This window comes from Theropithecus gelada, chromosome 8 (genome assembly GCF_003255815.1).
Source record: "Theropithecus gelada isolate Dixy chromosome 8, Tgel_1.0, whole genome shotgun sequence".
Taxonomy (NCBI): Eukaryota; Metazoa; Chordata; class Mammalia; order Primates; family Cercopithecidae; genus Theropithecus; species Theropithecus gelada.
The window spans coordinates 142,504,465-142,522,087 of record NC_037676.1 but is presented as its reverse complement, the minus strand read 5'-3'; the positions used below and the strand labels follow the sequence as shown (position 1 = coordinate 142,522,087).

The 17,623-nt window shown below is 48.5% G+C and overlaps 1 protein-coding gene across 1 annotated transcript in view; it reads left to right on the top strand.

Moving 5' to 3' along the window:
* The window catches only part of TRAPPC9 (trafficking protein particle complex 9), a 714,313-nt gene that overhangs the window by 145,053 nt on the left and 551,637 nt on the right, over positions 1 to 17,623 (top strand). The window contains exons 11-12 of the mRNA XM_025393926.1: positions 8,106 to 8,251; positions 16,536 to 16,621. Coding sequence (XP_025249711.1) covers positions 8,106 to 8,251; positions 16,536 to 16,621 — 232 coding nt within the window. The remainder of the gene's footprint in view (positions 1 to 8,105; positions 8,252 to 16,535; positions 16,622 to 17,623) is intronic.

Genomic DNA, 17,623 nt, shown 5'->3' with positions numbered 1-17,623 from the left:
ACAGCTGAGTCTTGCCTGGCATCCTGGTGCCATTGCTCTTGCCTGGTGTGGTCATGGATTGTGGTTTTTTTTTTTTTGGAGGGGGATGTCGTTTTGCTCTGTTGCCCAGGCTGGAGTGCAGTGGCATAATCTTGGCTCACTGCAACCTCCGCCTCCCGGGTTCAAGTGATTCTTCTGCCTCAGCCTCCCGAGTAGCTGGGACTACAGGTGCGTGGCACCACAACCAGCTAATTTTTGTATTTTTAGTAGAGACGGGGTTTCACCATATTGACCAGGTTGGTCTCGAACTCCTGACCTTGTGATCTGCCCGCCTCGGCCTCCTCAAAGTGTTGGGATTACAGGCGTGAGCCACTACGCCCGGCCATGGGTTGCTTTCAAAAATCTGATTTTAGGTATGACCCACCATCTGTGTAAACATATTCGTGATGGTTTTCTGAAGACTTTAGCTAGAGAAGTAACCCCTAAGTGTCCTGAGGACTCCTTCATCACGTGGATCGTACCTGGTCTCGTTGAAAACTGGGAAGAAGAACTGCCTGAGATTCAGTGTGGTAAACCCACGGAACGTCAGCACGACTGGTCAAATGAAAGGGAATGTCTTTGGAACATTTGGAGAGCCAGAATATCTCGTAGCCTGCTCTGCTCCCCACTGCTTAGAGAACAGACTCTAATGTACTTGCTTTGCATGGCTTGCAGGGCCTCTGTGGCCTGCCCTGTCTCCAGACTTGATTGTGAGCCCCCTTTTTCCCTGGTCCTGCGCTCCTGCTTTTCCTTGTGGAAATACTTAGAGTGGGCCAAATGTGTGCTCGGTTTTGTTCCTGCATTTAGGCTTTATCTCTGGCTTGGAATACCTGTGCTTCCCTGCGCTGCCTGACGATACTTAGTCATCTTTCACGATTTTAGTTCAAGGATTATGTCCTCTATAAAGCCTTTTCTGGAGCCACCCAAGTAGAAATGACTATATTGTCTTTATAAGTTAGGAATTATTTCAGCTGTAAAGGACAAAAGACCTAGTAGTAGATAGTCAATAGGAAGTTATTTTTCTAGTCTATTAAGAAGCTGGAAACAGGTGGCCTCTCTGTCATTCTGTCTTTACCTCATGATTACCAGATGGCTGCTGCAGCTCCAGACAACACATCTACATCCCAGGCAGAAAGAAAGGAGAAGGGGCAGGTCTAGGGATGTCTATCTTTTGCTTAATAGGGAAGCAAAAATGTTCTTGGCAGATTCGAGTAGGCTTCTGCCCCCATGTCATTAACAGGCAGTGTGTCTCATAGCCACCTCTAATTGCAAGACAGGCTGAGAAAATAAATATTTAGCTTTCCTAGAATCTGTGATATAGGTGGGGAATGAGAATGGGGTCAGAAATTGGTGCTTGGTCAGCCAGCCAACAGTATATGCCATATCTTTCTTCCGTGGCGCTTATGGAACTTGACTGTGCATCTTTGTTGACATTTTGGGTCCTTCTCTCTTCTGTGTCTTTGTAGCCCCCAGGTGACCTTGTGTGTTGAACGAGTAAATAGTTGGATCCCTTAGAATATTTTGTAATAGCAGCTGATAGAAGCCAGACTAACTTAGGCAAAAATAATTTATGGCACATGTACCTGGAAAGTTCAGGGAGAAATTCAGGTAGGGCTGGAGTGAGGGCTCAAACAACCTCATCAAAACTTGGTTTCTTTCCTTCTGAGCTCTGTCCTCTGCAGTATTGGCTTTAGTTGCAGGCCCCAGGTGCTATCAGAGTGGCTCATCAGCTCCAGGCCTCACATCCTCTCACTACTGTGTCCAGGAAAAGAGAGCAGGTGCCTTTTAGTAACACCTGTAAAGGAACACTGCTTTCTTTCAGGGGGAGAATGTCCTTTTGCTTTTCACTGCCCCTCATGGAGTTATGTGCTCAGATCGAACTGAGTCCCTGCAAACCACATGGCTGCAAGGAGACCATATATAGTTCCCCTAAAGCAAAACCTAGGAATAGTTGGGCACAGGAGAAGCAGCAAGTGGATGTTAGGAGGCAACTGACAAGGACACAATAGCAAATGACACCTAAGACCCACTCATCCCACCACACTGCTCCAGATCAAAAGTCCTGGTTTCGGTTTGTGACCTGTAATGCTTATGAGTCAAGATAATGCATTGATGAATAGCTGCCCTTCCCAAGTCAGAAAGCATACCTTGGAAAAGCACAACCTTGAAGCGAGTGCACGCTTTATGAACTGCATGTTCTCTTCCTTGGAATTGTGACACTTTCTGATGCAGAAGGCTGGTTATATGCTTCCATTCTTACTAATAAACAGGCTCGTGTTTTATATGAGACTAATTTTCACCTGTAGATAAAAATGTGCACACCATAATGTGCTGGCCAGATTAGCTTTCATGCCCTTCTCCTAAGTTTTTGCCATTTGAAAGTAGGGAGAATTAGGGCAGATGTGATGTCCTTGCTCCATAATTCTTTTTTTTTTTTTTTTTGGAGACAAAGTCTTGCTCTGTTTCCCAGGCTGGAGTGCAGTGGCGCAGTCTAGGCTCACTGCAACCTCTGCCTCCCAGGTTCAAGCAATTCTCCTGCCTCAGCCTCCTGAGTAGCTGGGACTACATGTATGTGCCACCTTGCCCAGCTAATTTTTGTATTTTTAGTAGAGACAGGGTTTCACTATGTTGGCCAGGTGGGTCTCAAACCCCTGACCTCGTGATCTGCCCGCCTTGGCGTCCCAAAGTACTGGGATTGCAGGTGTGAGCCACTGTGCCTGGCCTTCGTAATTCTTTAGCCTCCTCCTTTTCTTTTTCTTGTCAAAGCAAGATCTTTTTTCTCCTAATATATGCTGTGAGCCATACTTCTAGAACAGACTATATGCCACTTCCTCCTTTAAGACTGTCATGATGATGTGTGAGGGATACTGATGTGTACGCATCTCTGTAGGTTTCAGAAAGGAAGGATAGTAACTAAAATGCATTGACATTATTTATGCCAAGTGCCAATAAACCCCCTTCATGTAAAATTGGAAAAGCCACTGGCTTTTGTTTAGTAGTCTTATATTCCCATCCCACATTCTGCAGTTAGTTGTGTGACTTGGAATGATTTAACTTCCTCTTCTTGGACTGAGGTTGATGAGACATACCTCCCATGCATGGATCAAATGAAATGTTTGGGAAAGTGTTTTATAAGCAGAAAAACTCTTTGCAGACATGAGTTCTTACAGAAGTTTCAGGGAATTTTGCCTCTAATTAGATGTCACCTTACCATTCCCTGTCAGTTTTTACTTTTGTTTGTACATGTTAAATTAAGTCAAATGAATTAGGTCCATCACTCCCTCAAGAAAAGCAGATATGTAGCTATTTAGTTATTTTTTAAAATTCCTGGGTCAGGCGCAGTGGCTCACGCCTGTAATGCCAGCACTTTGGGAGGCTGAGGCAGGTGGATTGCCTGAGCTCAGGAGTTCGAGACCAGCCTGGCCAATATAGCAGAACCCCATCTCTTCCAAAAATAGAAAAAATTAGTCGGATGGGGTAGTGCGCGCCTGGAGTCCCAGCTACTTGGGTGGCCGAGGGACCAGAATTGCTTGAACCCAGGAGGCGGAGGTTGCAGTGAGCAGAGATCGCACCACTGCACTGCAGCCTGGGTGACAGTGCGAGACTCTCTCTCTCTCTGTCTCTCAAAAAAGAACAAGTTCAGGTAACCAGAGTGAAGGGAAAATAACAGTGGGACAGAAAATTAAAGTGACAAGTTCTGTTAGTACCTGGAATTTATAATGTCCTACGTAATGGCTGGAGATGGGAGAGAGCACGATTCTGAGGTAACTGACAAGAAGGAAGCGTGATTGGCTACAAGAGCCCCTCTCTCTCAAGAATAAGCATGTATCAGTCACACTGGGGAAATGCATCTCTTCCCAGCAATGAGGTGGGAAACCCCTTTAGTGGATTATCTCAAAGAGAACATTCTGATGTTTCGAGTAACATGCTCAGCAACATCCCCATGAAGATCTGGGCAGGTGTCTGACGTTGTTTTGCTGTTAGCCTTCAGTAATGCACACTGAGGGCATGGGGCCGGAGCACCAGCGGATGAAGGCAGCTCTCCCAGAGAACACAGCGGTGTGGCCTGCTGTGGCTGGCTTGAGTTAGCCCTCCTGTTGCCAGCATCTAGGATAACAGGCGGGCCGCTGTGCATCACACACTCCTTCATGAATGCCATTTCTCATAAGTGAGCTTTTGGCAGGAGTTGGGCAACAGGTAATCCAGAGTTACGTACCAGGCATCAGGAAGAGCTGGTAGGTGTCTGCTGATGCCGAGCGAGGGGAGCAGGCCCGTGTTGTTGGTGCCCTCAGCACCTGGTCCGTGGCAGGCCTGCAGTGAATCTGTGTACAGTGGTTAAATGTCCACATCACATGTAGGGTTGTCCCCCTCTTCCTAAATCCTTGTTCCTCATCTCCCCCTGAAGGGAAGCCTGGGCAGTAGCTATTGACTAGGCCAAGGTGCTTCCTTAGGAAAAAAGTCTGGGACTGTCTTCATATATCAGCCAAACACTTCAACATCCTATGCCTGGAAACCTGGATTTTACCAGTTTAATTAAAAAAAAATTGGGGCTGGGCGTGGTGGTTCATGCTTGTAATCCCGGCACTTTGGGAGGCCGAGGTGGGCAGATCACTGGAGGTTAGGAGTTTGAGACCAGCCTGGCCAACATGGCGAAACCCCATCTCTACTAAAAATACAAAAATTAGCGGGGCGTGGTGGTGGGTGCCTGTAGTCCCAGCTACTTGGGAGGCTGAGGCAAGAGAATCGCTGGAACCCAGGAGGTGGAGGTTGCAGTGAGCCAAGATCATGCCATTGCACTCTAGCCTGGGCGACAAGAGCGAGACTCCGGCTAAAAAAAAAAAAAAAAATTTAAGTCAGGCATTGCAGGTCAACCCCTATGACATAAGAAGAGCTCAGTAATATGTGCACCTGAAGACTAAAGCTCCTGTTAGTGTTACAGGATAAGTTAGTTGAAAAATGTCAACATTGGTGAGTAAATTATCAGACCTGCTATATAGAATTGTTAGACGTGAACGAATTTACTGCTGGGGATGGCTCCTAATTATGACTTTAGTTTTAGAATAGATGATCAGAGCCATTTTCTTTTCCCTTGAGGCCTTTCTTAGTATTTGACAATAAAACTATTTTAGCAATTTACAGGAAAATACTTACTTGTTCTCTGTAGCATGGGAGCCTGAACTAGGCTCACGCAAAGATGGTTTCAAGTAATTATGATGCAGGTAATGAAAAAGGAGCCAAAATACATCCCTATTTTAATTCTATTCCAAAATTCAATTGATCAAATATTTATTGAGTGTCTATGATGCGCTTTTGGCCCAAGGCTAATTGCGAGGAGACGGTAGTGGCCAAGCGTGATCTCATCTGCCAGGAGGTGGCCGAACCCACATCCTGTTACTGTTGCCCAGAGTTAAAGCAGAGGATGGTTCTGATAGAACTATACGCGATCTTTTTTCCTTACTTATGGAATTCTCCGCAAAAATGATAAAGTGTGTACACAGTAGCCAACAGTAGACTATCAGGCCCCTAGTAAGCATGTAGATGATGAACACACTGTAAGTCCTGAATTATTATTAAGGAAGTGGAATAGAGTTTCAGTGCCATTTCCAGTTAACCAGTGAATCTTTAATTTGGGGGCAGTGATGGGCGAGTGGGATTCATTGAATATTTTCTTTTTTGAGAGCTAACGTTGAGCTCCCATACGTGGTCTGGTGGCCAAGCCATAAACTTCCTTAAGAATTTCTTAAACCAGAGCTGTTTGGAGCTGATAAGAAATGTATAGCGGCATTCAGGAGGGGAGCGGCTGGCCCCACCTTGCTGCCACAGCTGGCGCGGTCGCCCCTTCCAGCTCACTCAGTTACTCCAGACTCGGAGCAAGCGGCCTTCACGCTGTCACACACACGAGGCACTAGAGGCCAGCTGTAGTCCCCACCCGTCTCTTCTTAGAGAATTTCCCTGTGAATAAGGTTGATGAATTAAAAACCAGGAAACAAAAGGTGAGTAGTTTTTGGCTGTCATTCCTCTTGACCAGTTTGTCTGGCGTCGCTTTCCTGATCAGCACTCTGCAATGCTTTGCACGGCCCAATGGCTGCTGCTCCTGAGGGAAGTCAGGTTTTTATGGTGTCAGCAGTTTCCAAATGGACTCTGTCAAAATCATCCTTGTCTTGGACACTTTATCCCTAGACTTCTGCTTTACTGTTGGCAGCTTCATAGGCCAAGTACGATTTTATTAGTTCTGCAGCTAGAGACAGATAAGGCCCTGGTGCCCCTGTCCTCAGCAGGCTCACAGCTGAGTGGAAACAGATATAGAATGAAATGGTTCTGATCCTGTATGATAAAGGCATAATGAAGGGCACACACAAAGTGAAGGGAGCTGGGGAGCATGTGCTGGGTGTGCCCTTGGTCTGGAGGGCACGGGGTTAGCACCATCTCCTGCCGTGAGTCACTGAGGGTGGCGGGAGAGAACCACGCACATGGCAGGCTCCCCAGGGCTGGGATGTGGGTCTCTGGTGGGGATTGTCTGCTGAGTACTGTAGGCGTGCTTTGCACAGGGCAGGATGGAACAAGGCACCTGAGGTCCCTCCTCACTGAGAGAGGTGGTGATTTTGTGGATTCGGTAAGGCAGTCGTTATTACACGGTATAGGTTAGGGTGCACTGTGGCAGAAAAATCAACCCTGAAGTCTTTGTGATTTACTGTAACAACAGTTTCTGCCTCACTCACACAAGTTTGATGCGGGTTGGGCGGCTCTCCAGGGCAGCTGAGCTCTGGGAGGTTGCTCTGTGCTCCAGGCTGCATCTGTCTGGTGCTCCACCTTCTCAATGTCCAGCCTCCAGGATCGCCATGGCTGTGCGGCCGAAGGAGAGAGCTGGGGGCTGGCCCATCGCTCTAGAGTGTGTCTCACAGAGGCCTCGGTGGCTCCCACTCACAACCTACTGGCCAGAGCTCCTCAGGGGGCCTCACCTTCCTGCGGAGGCCAGGAGGCGGGGGGTGGGGGGCCCGTAGATTCATCATGATCAGTGTCACTATCCATCTTCCTGTTTTCCCACCTCCACCCCTCGTCCTTTCTGTCTGACGTCCAGGAGTGTTCCAGATCTTAACCACTGTCTTCCCAAACTGGTCACAAGGGCGACAGCACCTTCTAGTGCTGTGGTTTAAGAGCATAGTGTCACCTATTGTTATTGCTTTCAGCCATGGGGGGAGTTGGGGGATTTGGGGCAATATACTTAGTCCCTCCTGTGTGAATTTCCTTATTGATGACATGGAGACAATAGTAGTAGTACCCAAACTAAGAAGGTGGTTGTGATGTTTCAGTGAGATAATACGTATGCAGTGGTTAGCACAGTGCCTGATCATGCTCAGGCTCCATGGATTGGTACATTTATCTTAATGCTAGCTGGATGAATTCGAGCATGAGTATAGATTGGCAGACATCCATGGCTGGGATGCTGTGGGAAGCAATGTCAGATGCAGATGCTGCTGCTGGAGAGGCAGTCATGCATGCGAGTAGAGCAGAGGGTGCCGTTGACCTTCTCATAGATGCCATCTCTTCCCATGGGTCAGGGTCTGGCTGCCACTTGCTGCAGGCAGGTCCCTCGGGAAAGGGAGAGGCAAAGAGAGAAGAGCCATTCTGGGCCGAGCAGTGGGCCCCGTGCTAGGAGTCTTTAGCTGGATCCTCCCCACGGGTCCACGGGGAAGGTGGTGGCCCCACCTGCACTTGATACACAAGGAACCTACATCTTAGAGATGTCAAGGCACGTGCCCAGAGGCACACAGCTGGTAAGTGTGCAGCGAGATTGCAAGCTGGCCTTTCTGACTCCAGACCACCCTTGGGCCCAGTTCAGGAGCTCCCAGTGGGAAGTGGCTGCTCCCCGAGTTCCAGGGAGCGATTTCCCCTCTCTGGGAGAGTCTTGAGTTACTGTTGCAATGCTTTCCTGGTCTGTCCTGCTGCCTTGGAGTGCTTTTCCTACCTCCATTTATCTTCTTTCTGACCGATTTACTGTTTTTCTAACACATCATGTTTGGTTGTGTTTATTCTGAAACCAGGCTAACAAGACAGTTGAAGTATTTGTGTTCTGTTTGAAACAACAGGCATGTGAAACTGTTGAATCTCCCTGCCAGCCTCCGGCCACACAAAATGAAGAGCTTGCTGGGCCAGAACGTGTCGACCAAAAGTCCCTTCATCTATTCACCAATTATCGCACACAACCGTGGAGAAGAGCGGAACAAGAAAATAGGTAGGATGTTGATCCTGGCTTTCCCACCGTGCTATGCCACCTGATTTCCAATGGCTTTTCTAGATTTTTAGAACAGAATTTTGGGCCGGTTCATGCATGTGCGTGTGTGCGCGTGTGCGTGTGTGGATGTGTGCACGCATACGTGTGTGTGCATGTGTGCATGCATGCGTGTGTGTGGATGTGTGCATGTGTGCATATGTGTGTATGTGTGCATGTGTGCATGTGTGCATGCATGCATATGTGTGTGTGTGTGCCTGTGTGCATGCATATGTGTATGCATGCATATGTGTGTTTATGTGTATTTGTGGATGTGCATGTGTGGATGTGTGCACACATGTGTGTGTGTGTGTGTAGTCTGTCATGGAAGTTTATTTGATTTGCTGCTTTTGGCAGGCAATTGCCCATAGATCTAATTTTTAAAAATGTATTTCATATAAGGTAATTTTGTGAAAGTTCTAGAAACCAGAAAGACTTTTGTTGACTGAGACTTATGTGAACTACAGAAGAGTGACAATTGGAGATGTAGACTGATTTTACAAGGGCTGAAGTGACTTTTGAATCATCAAAGAAAGATTCAGGGTTGGGTTGTGTTCAGGATTGAGTGGGGGATGAGGTAATTGTGTTCTGTTCTTTTGTGAACACAGGTGATCAGGATAGCCAGTCCTGGGGTTAAGCTGTGCTGTGGGAGAGACTGGGAGTGGACAGTTTCTCCTGAGCTTTCCTGTGTCTGAGCTGTCGTCCCTCCTGCACCAGGGCTCAGCATGCACCGCCGGCCCTGTCCCTTGGTGGCCTTCCCAAAGCCCGGCTGTGGCAGCAAGCTCCCTGTCCCTTGCTGCCACAAAGACACGCCTGAGGCCTCTTGCAGGAGATTGTGATTTCTTGTCACTGGCGACCACTGCTGGTTGAGCCCACATGTCCTGTGACAGAGCCTTGAGGGCCTAGAGGCTGGCCGCTGCTTGGCGACAGCCGGGGCCTCCGAGGAGTATGAGCGGAAGGCCTGCACGACCGTGGTGCTCTGCGTTTGATATACAGTGCTTTCTTCTCCTTCTGTTTCTTTATTTCTACTCTTAATTCCTTTAACTCCAATTTAGGAAAAAGGCATTCCAACTCCTTTTTCCACCATGCTTTTCTTTCCAGGACAGAGGCTTCCTCTTGCACTCGCAAGCTCACCCACACCCCGAGTTACGGACTGCAGGCGCTTCCTGACCCCGCCCTGCCCACACTCTTCCCTCTCTGTCGGGTTTCTCATGCCGCCTCCTGCCACCATCACTCTGGTTTAGCCACAGCCACTCCTTTCGGGTCTTGGAAAGAAACAGGCTTGTTCTAGGCCCAGGGCTTTGGGGCTCGCTCTTTCCTCTGCCAGGAACTCGTCCCCTGCCCCTCTGTCATTGTTGTCACACCCTTTTGGTCTCTGTTCACATGCCCCCTCCCTCAGAGGGGCGTTTTCTGATCCCAGCGCCTCGCAGGCCACTCCTCCCGCCATCTCTAGCGGCACTGTCTGCGGTTCTCTTCCCAGCCTTTCTCCAGCCCAGATCCACACTGGCCCATTGATGCTTTGCCCCGCAGTATCACCTGAAGCCAGAATTCTGTCAGGCTGTGTGCGGCTGCTGTCTCCCCAGCCGCTGGAGCAGTGACAGAAGAATGAATGAATGGATGGGGTACCTATTACGAATCCCTTTTTATAGATTTTGTAGGCAGGGAAACTGATTCAGGACGTTTAAGTGTCTTGTCCAAGAACTCACAGGGGAACCTAGATCTCACTGTACGTTTCGTGTTGCTGGCAGGGCATGTCAGAATTCAAGGCAGAAGGGACAATAAGAAGAGCATTACATGTAGCACATAATCTTTTTTTTTTTTTTTCTGAGACGGGGTCTAGCTCTGTCATCCAGGCTGGAGTGCAGTGGTGTAATTAGGGCTCACTGCTGCCTCAGCCTCCTGGGCTCAATTGATCCTCCTGCCTCAGCCTCCTGAGCTGGGACCACAGGTGCACACTACCATACCCACTCATTTTTGTATTTTTTGTAGAGACGGGGTTTCACCATGTTGCCCAGGCTGGTCTCGAACTCCTGGGGTCAAGTGAATCGCCTGCCTCGGCCTTCTAGAGAGCTGGGGTTACAGGTGGGGACCTCTGCGTCCAGCCAGCACATTGTCTTGATGAGCATTTCTCGTATATTACTAGCTCTGGGATTTCTTAGCTTCTGTAAGGGTCTCATGATAAACTCCATTAACTATTTGTAAATTATCTGAATGCCTTAAAAAATAAAGTGCTTCAGAAGAAATAAAGTTGTTTGCTAAGATAAAGGGCATAACTAGGGAGGGAGTACTCAAAGAACCTTGTGCTTTTAAAAATGGTCCTCATTTCTTTTATTCAAACGGTGCTATCATACGTTGAGGCTATCATATGTTGCCTTACGGAGTTTCCAGTAGTTTTGGAAGATTTCATTTTTATCTCCCTTTTACAGATGAGGAAACAAACTCAGAGAAATGACTTTTAGAAGTAACTGAAAGTTACTCAGTTAGTGACAAGCTTGATTTCACATCACAGACCAAGTGTCCTGTTCCTGTGAGCACCCTCTGGTTTCCTCTCACGTGCATAGAGGGTGTGGGAGAGACCTGCTACCTGGACCCCACAGTCATGCAGTTCATGCAGGCAAGACACAAACATGAGAAGCTGACTATCGAGACTAAATGTGAACAAAAGGTCTCTAAAAATGTACACCTGTCAGCAGGGTACCTGGTTACTTACACATTGAACTTGAATGAACAATAAACACTGGGCTAACTGGGAGTGGGGTGTGGGGTGGGGCCCGGCACACCCTGGGGAAGCCCCCTGGAGGCTCAGACGCAGCCTGCCTCGGAGGAGCCGTGTGGGTTTTGCAAGGAGCGGCTCCAGCTGTTCTAGCTGTTCATTGTTAGAATGAGAAGAAAATAGAGACCTGGGGTCATGCCCTTGAAAAAGTGCAGCCAATTCTGAATTTTGGAAAATTTATGAAAACCTGAGTGCTAACTATGTAGTCTACTGTAGAATTTGTGTGTATGCATGTGTGTGTGTGTGTGTGTGTATGTGTATGCGTGTATGTGTGTATGCATGTATGTGTGTGTATGCATGTGTGTATGTGTTTATGCATGTATGTGTGCATGTGTGTGTGTATTGTGCGTATGCGTGTGTGTATTGTGTGTATGCCTGTGTGTATGCGTGTGTGTGTGTGTGTATGCATTTTTAAAATGCCATTTTTAGTCTATTGATTCTGAAGGACACCCCAACCTTGTCTTTCCTGCCACTGCTTCTCTGCTCTGGAGAACACGAGGTGACAGGAAGCATAGGCACTGGGTGGATGTGGTGCATGAACGGGCAGGGCCTGATGGCGGCCCCATATGATATGCTCCAGCGTGTGTTGCAGTAAGCAGGAGAGAGCTGTACAAATCCCGTCCTCGCTGTGTTTTGGGGACGTTGTTTCCTGGCCTCTTGAGGGAACTCCACCTTTCCTCTCTGGAGGGCGTCTTCTGAGCTCTGTGGGGATGGGCGGGCCACCCTCAGGGCTCCTCTGTCTCCCCTGGCCTAGGACTTGCTGTCCTATGAGTGCTGAGGCTCTTCCCCCGGGACCTTCTAGAGTCTCTGGCTGCTCTTTTCTGTTCTCATCAGGGTTGGTGATGAGCTATCTCCCCTACAGAACTTTTGAGGAAAGCTTCAGTCCTTTTATTGAGAAAAACTTCTAGAGGTGATTTAGGAGACTGGAAGTGTGAGACTCCCCTTCTCGGGATGGGCCATATGATTTGTAGGGCCCAGTGCAAAATGCAAACACAGGGCCTTTGTTCAAACATCGCTGAGAATTTGAAGACAATAACAGCAGAGCGTCAAACCAGATGCCAGAGCACAGGGCCCTGTGCCACTGATGGCATGGATTGCAAGCCCTGCCTCTCTGCTTTTCCTTTTCAATCTTAAGAAGTTGTTGGCCGAGTGTGGTGGCCCACGCCTGTAATCCCAGCACTTTGGGAGGCTGAGGCAGGTGGATTGCTTGAGCCCAGGAGTTCGAGACTAGCCTGGTCAACATGGCAAAACCCCATCTCTACACAGAATACGAAAAATTAGCCAGGCCTGGTGGCGGGCACCTGTGGTCCCAGCTACTTGGGAGGCTGAGGTGGGAGAATCACCTGAGCCCAGGAGGTTGAGGCTATAGTGAGCCAAGACTGCACCACTGCACTCCAGCCTGGGTGACAGAGCAAGACCCTATCTCAAAAAACAAATAAAAAGACATTGTCGAGCATTCTTTTTATGAAAATTACAGTCTGTATTTGTTGAAGAGGGCTTAAGCAAACATCATCCAGTGATTCTCAAAACTTTTGATGCTGATGCTGCAGGTGTCATTATATTCCCTATTTGCAGATGAGAAAATCAAGACTGAACGAATGTAAGTACCTGCTCCAGGTCAGACAGTTTGTCAGTGACAGCCCCCAGGCGCCATGCCAGGTTGCAGGACTTGATGCCCAGGGCCTTTTCCCTTTATAATATGGCTTCTCACTGTAGTAAGAAGTACCTGCTCATCTGGGCTGAGGACGAATTCAGTGGATGATGTAGGATTTTTTTTCTAAGCTATAACACTTGTGTGGTAGGAAAGTGTAATTGACATCCCATAGCTTCTAATATCTTTTTGGCAGTGTACTGATCAGTGAGTGCTTGCCCAGAGGCTTGACAGATCCCATAACTTTAACCTAAAGTTCCAGTGTCTCTCAATGAACCTTGGTGTATAATTGGGGGAGGTATCATCACAACAGGGGGCATCGGGTCTTAGAGATGAGGAAACTCTTGAGGGCAGCGTTTGAGACCATTTTCCACTTTCACTCGGAATAATTCCCGAGTCTGTGTGTGTTGGCTGGTGTGGCCAGCATCTGTGTGCGCTGGCCGGTGTGGCCGGCGTCTGTGTGTGTTGGCTGGTGTGGCCAGCATCTGTGTGTGCTGGCTGGTGTGGCCAGCATCTGTGTGTGTTGGCTGGTGTGGCCATCATCTGAGCTACATCCATGCGAAGATGGCTGCAGCACCGGCCTCAGCTTGAGTGTGTTGGCTTGAAGGCCTTCTGTCATTTGTGATAGGTCTTTGTGGTGCTGCCAGGCTTGGTGCCAAGGTCCACTGCTGACCCAGAGGCAGTGTGGTGGCCTGGAGAGGCTGTGGCTGTCAGGTGGACTTGGGCTGCAGCCTGGCCCTGCAGCTCCCCACTGTGTGGCTGTGGACAACTGATCACGCCTGTGTGGTCTGCAGTCATGCCCTCTATGGAATAGGGACATTAGAAGCTGACACGGAGGGTGGTTCTGAGGATCAAGAGAGATAATGTTTCTAAAGTCCCTGGCAGCAATTCAGTAACATTTTTGGTAGCAGTTACATGCCCTGTGCTATGTGCTGGGGATGCATTGATAAATCAGGAGTCTTTCCCGCCATGTGGGTCCATACAGTGTAGCAGAAAGAGACGAACTTGTCAATAAACGCTACCACCCGATGCTGTGTGTCCACAGATGACAGCAGGCACAGTGTGTCCCACAACAGGGAGGGCAGGGCCTGAGTCGAGGGCGTTTCAGAGACGCTAATTCTTGTGCCTTCCCACTACTTCTGGGACAAAGTAGTGAGGAAGGGCCACCACCGTGTGCTTTGACATGCTGAGGGTGGAAAGGGGTTATCTCCTTCTTTCAGCAAAAATCACTTTTTAGGCCGGGTGTGGTGGCTCATGCCTGTAATTCCAGTACTTTGGGAGGCCAAGGTAGGGGGATTAGTTGGGGTGAGGAGTTTGAGACCAGCCTGGCCAACATGGCGAAACCCTGTCTGTACTAAAAATACAAAAAAAATTAGCCAGGCATGGTGGTGCACACCTGTAGTCCCAGCTACTTTGGAGGCTGAGGCAGGAGACTTGCTTGGACCCGGGAGGTGGAAGTTGCAGTGAGCCGAGATCACACCACTGCACTCCAACCTGGGTACACAGTGATACTCCGTCTCAAAAAAAAAAAAAAGAAAAAAAAAAATTTTTATGTAATCAACAATTTATCTTAGATTTACCCTTTAGTAGACATGGACCATCTAAGTATACATTATTTTTTCAGTACCCCAGAAAATGATTTTTTAAATGGCTTATTATCATCATCATCATCATCATCATGACCATGATAGGGCAAGCAATTTCTTAATTGCCAGGCATTAGCCACTTGTTTAAAGACAGTGACCTTCTTCATTTGTGGTGAGGAGTGGGCCGGGATGCTGACCATCAGTGGCCCCGGGCAGGCTGGGTGAGGCCGGGGGCAGGTGGCGTGGGAGCATGTTGTGCTCTGGCCACTGACTTATGTGAATGAGGAGGGTGGGTGAGCCCCCTGCCACTGAAGGTCCTCAGAAGCTGGTGGGCCTAGAAAGTGGGGGGCATGGAAGCTGGCATGAGCTGGGATGACATGGAAGCTGGAAGGACAAGACCTGAGTTTCCGGAGTCCTGAGAGGTGAAACAGTAGGGTGAAAAGAGAGTAGGTTTTGGAGCCAGACAGACTGGAGTTTGATTCTCAGTTCTCTTGCTTCCCAGGACCATAGGACGGGCAGGCGGATCAGCCTGTCAGGGGGATTCTCCTTTTTTGCAGAACGGGCATAACATTTGTGTTGCTGACATAGACTGTAGCCATTCACTGCATTGTCCAGAGGCTCAGATGAGTACATGGTGGTGCAAGCATTAGGGGAGCTGTTAGCTTACCAGGTGGACGCTGTTTTAATTCATGCAATGTCAACATGCCAGCTCTGGGTCAGATGTCATAGGTGTGGTGGAGTCAGTCCTCATCTCTTTGCAGGGTGCTTGGTGCAGAGTGTGTGGAAAAAGCTGTGTCTTGAGAACATGCTTATGAAAGCTCTGTGAAAGCTGAATAATTCTGGTCAACAGACTTTCTTACTGTTAGAGAAAAAGCCCTCCACCGCCCTGTTAGCCACCCATGTCTGCTTGGGATGCCTCTGAGTTCAGAGGCCTGAATCCAGCAGCTTCTCTCGCTTGCTGTGTGGTTCCTGGGCCAATTTATTACCCTGTTTGGACCTTGAGTGTTTGCCTTGCAGTGATAGGGGTTATCTATGCCTATCTCAGGAGGTCCTTATGCTGAGTAATGAGATAACTTGTGTGGAAGCGCCTCACACCTAACACATGCCTGCCACCTGTTGATTGATTCTGAAATTCCTTCGGGTTTGCCTAAGAGAGGATTGTAAAGGGAGGAGGGGTTGATGGAAATTGGGACAGATGCTGAATTAGCTTTCTGTTGCTTTGTAACAAATGACCACAGACTCAGTAGCTTAAAACAACACAAATCTACTTCCTCATGATTTGTGTGGGCTTTGGCTGGGTCCTCTGCTCAGGGATTCACAGGACTGAAATCCAAGTGTCATCTGGGACTGTGTCCTCATCTGGAGGCTCAACTAAGGGAAGGGCCTGCTTTCACGACTCCTCAGGTGGTTCTTCATTCATTTCCCGTGGTCCCCGTTCTCTCGCCGGCTGTCTGCTGGTGCTGCTTTCAGCTCCTAGAGACTGCTCTTAGGCCCTTGCCATGTGGTCCCCTCCACAGGCCCTCTAGGAAAGGCCGTGGTCTCCTGTGAGGTCTCACCTGATTAGAACAAGTCCGTCCAGGACGACCTTCCTTTTGATTAACTCGGAGTCAACTGATTGGGGTCCCAATCACATCTGTAAAATCTTTCCACCTTTGTTTTACAATCCAGCCTAATCATATTCACACTGAAAGTGGGGTTACACCGTGCATGCACACCAGGTTGTGCACACCAAGGCTGGGGGTTTTGGAGGTCATCAGAATTCTGCCCCTGCACAGGTACTGAACTGCAGTTGACTTGGGAGTGGGTGGGGAGGAGAAGCTTCCCGCCTCCCCACAATCTTCGGGGAGTAGAGCAAATCACACTCCGTATTACTCACAAGTGACCCCAGTACCGTCTTCCTGTGTTGCCAGCCTCTGGGCCCTGTGAAGCGCGGTGTGCCTTATGGCTCTGTACCAAGAACAGTGCCATCTGGACAGATGCTGGCATGAATGCAGCCCGCTGAAGGTGGCGACAAGCGCCATTCATGTGGCATCAAAGCGCCAGTGACGGCTGCCTTGCTTTGTTTCAGAGAAAGCCGGTGGAAAAAGCAGCTTTGACTCACCCATCTCAAGATGATCATAGAGCCTGCTGCCTCGTTGAGAATATAAATTGCCAGAGGAATAATTGGAAACCATGTGGAAAGTGAAAAAATGCCAACAAATACATGGATTTGTTGATGTGTGTGTGTGTATTTTCTAGATTTCCAGTGGGTTCAAGGAGATGTGTGTGAAGTTCAGCTGATGGTGTATAACCCAATGCCGTTTGAACTTCGGGTTGAAAACATGGTATGTATCGCCCATCATTTGATCTTTTTGGGCTAACACACAAACTTCTCATTAAAGCAGGTTTTTACTTAATGTCTGAGGCACACATCTTATGATATGTGTCTCTTTTTATGTTTGTTTTGCCAAAGCATATAAGCTTATTGTGAATGAAGACCATGTTTCGTTATTCCTGGGTCTTTAGGCTTGATTCTCAATACATATTTGAACCTACAAAGAAACCTCTGATTTGAACACATACCGAGCTTAGTTGATTGGGTATAAGATGTGAAATAATCATTTTGAAGCTTGCATGAGATGAGTTGAGGTTGCAAAGTCCACGTTATGCCTGCTACTCAATGATACCAGCATTATTTTATTGCTGCAAGATGATAAGATGATCAAGGCCCCGGGGAAGAACAAGCTGTGGAATGGGAGGATAAATGACCACACCACCATCATCAGCTTTCTCTTGTTTTGAAATCCTGATATCCCATTTCTGTGCTTTGTGTAGGGTGTGAAAGATTCACTTTGTAATCTCTTCTGTTGGAAATGCTTACCCAATTCTGTAGTCAGGGGGAAGGAGATTTGTGCTGGCCCTCTAAGCTGATTCTATGTTTTCAGAACAGACCCTCCCCACGCCAATGTAGGTTCCGTCCCTCGAGTCTTCTCTGCCTTGCTGTGTGGTGCTGCTGTGTAACTTTTCAGCAGCACGCAAAGCATGGTGCTGCGAGAGTGGACGTTGTCTTTTAGGGTTTTATGACTGGTGTTCAGGGTAAGAGGCAGACTCTTCGTGCAGGTATTTTGCTGAGTGCTCTTGCCACGCGTCAGGCCCCAGGCAAGGCCCTGAGGGGACAGAGATGGTCAGGCCCTGGTCCCTGCTGCGACTGTGATCAAGGCTCTGTTGGGGTGCACGAGGTGTTGCAGGCCTGATGTGGAGGGGAGTCTGCCTGGCCCTGGAGAGTCAGGGAAGGGTTCCTGGGACAGATGTGACAGCCTGGCCATGAGTACAGGCTGAGTTGCAGC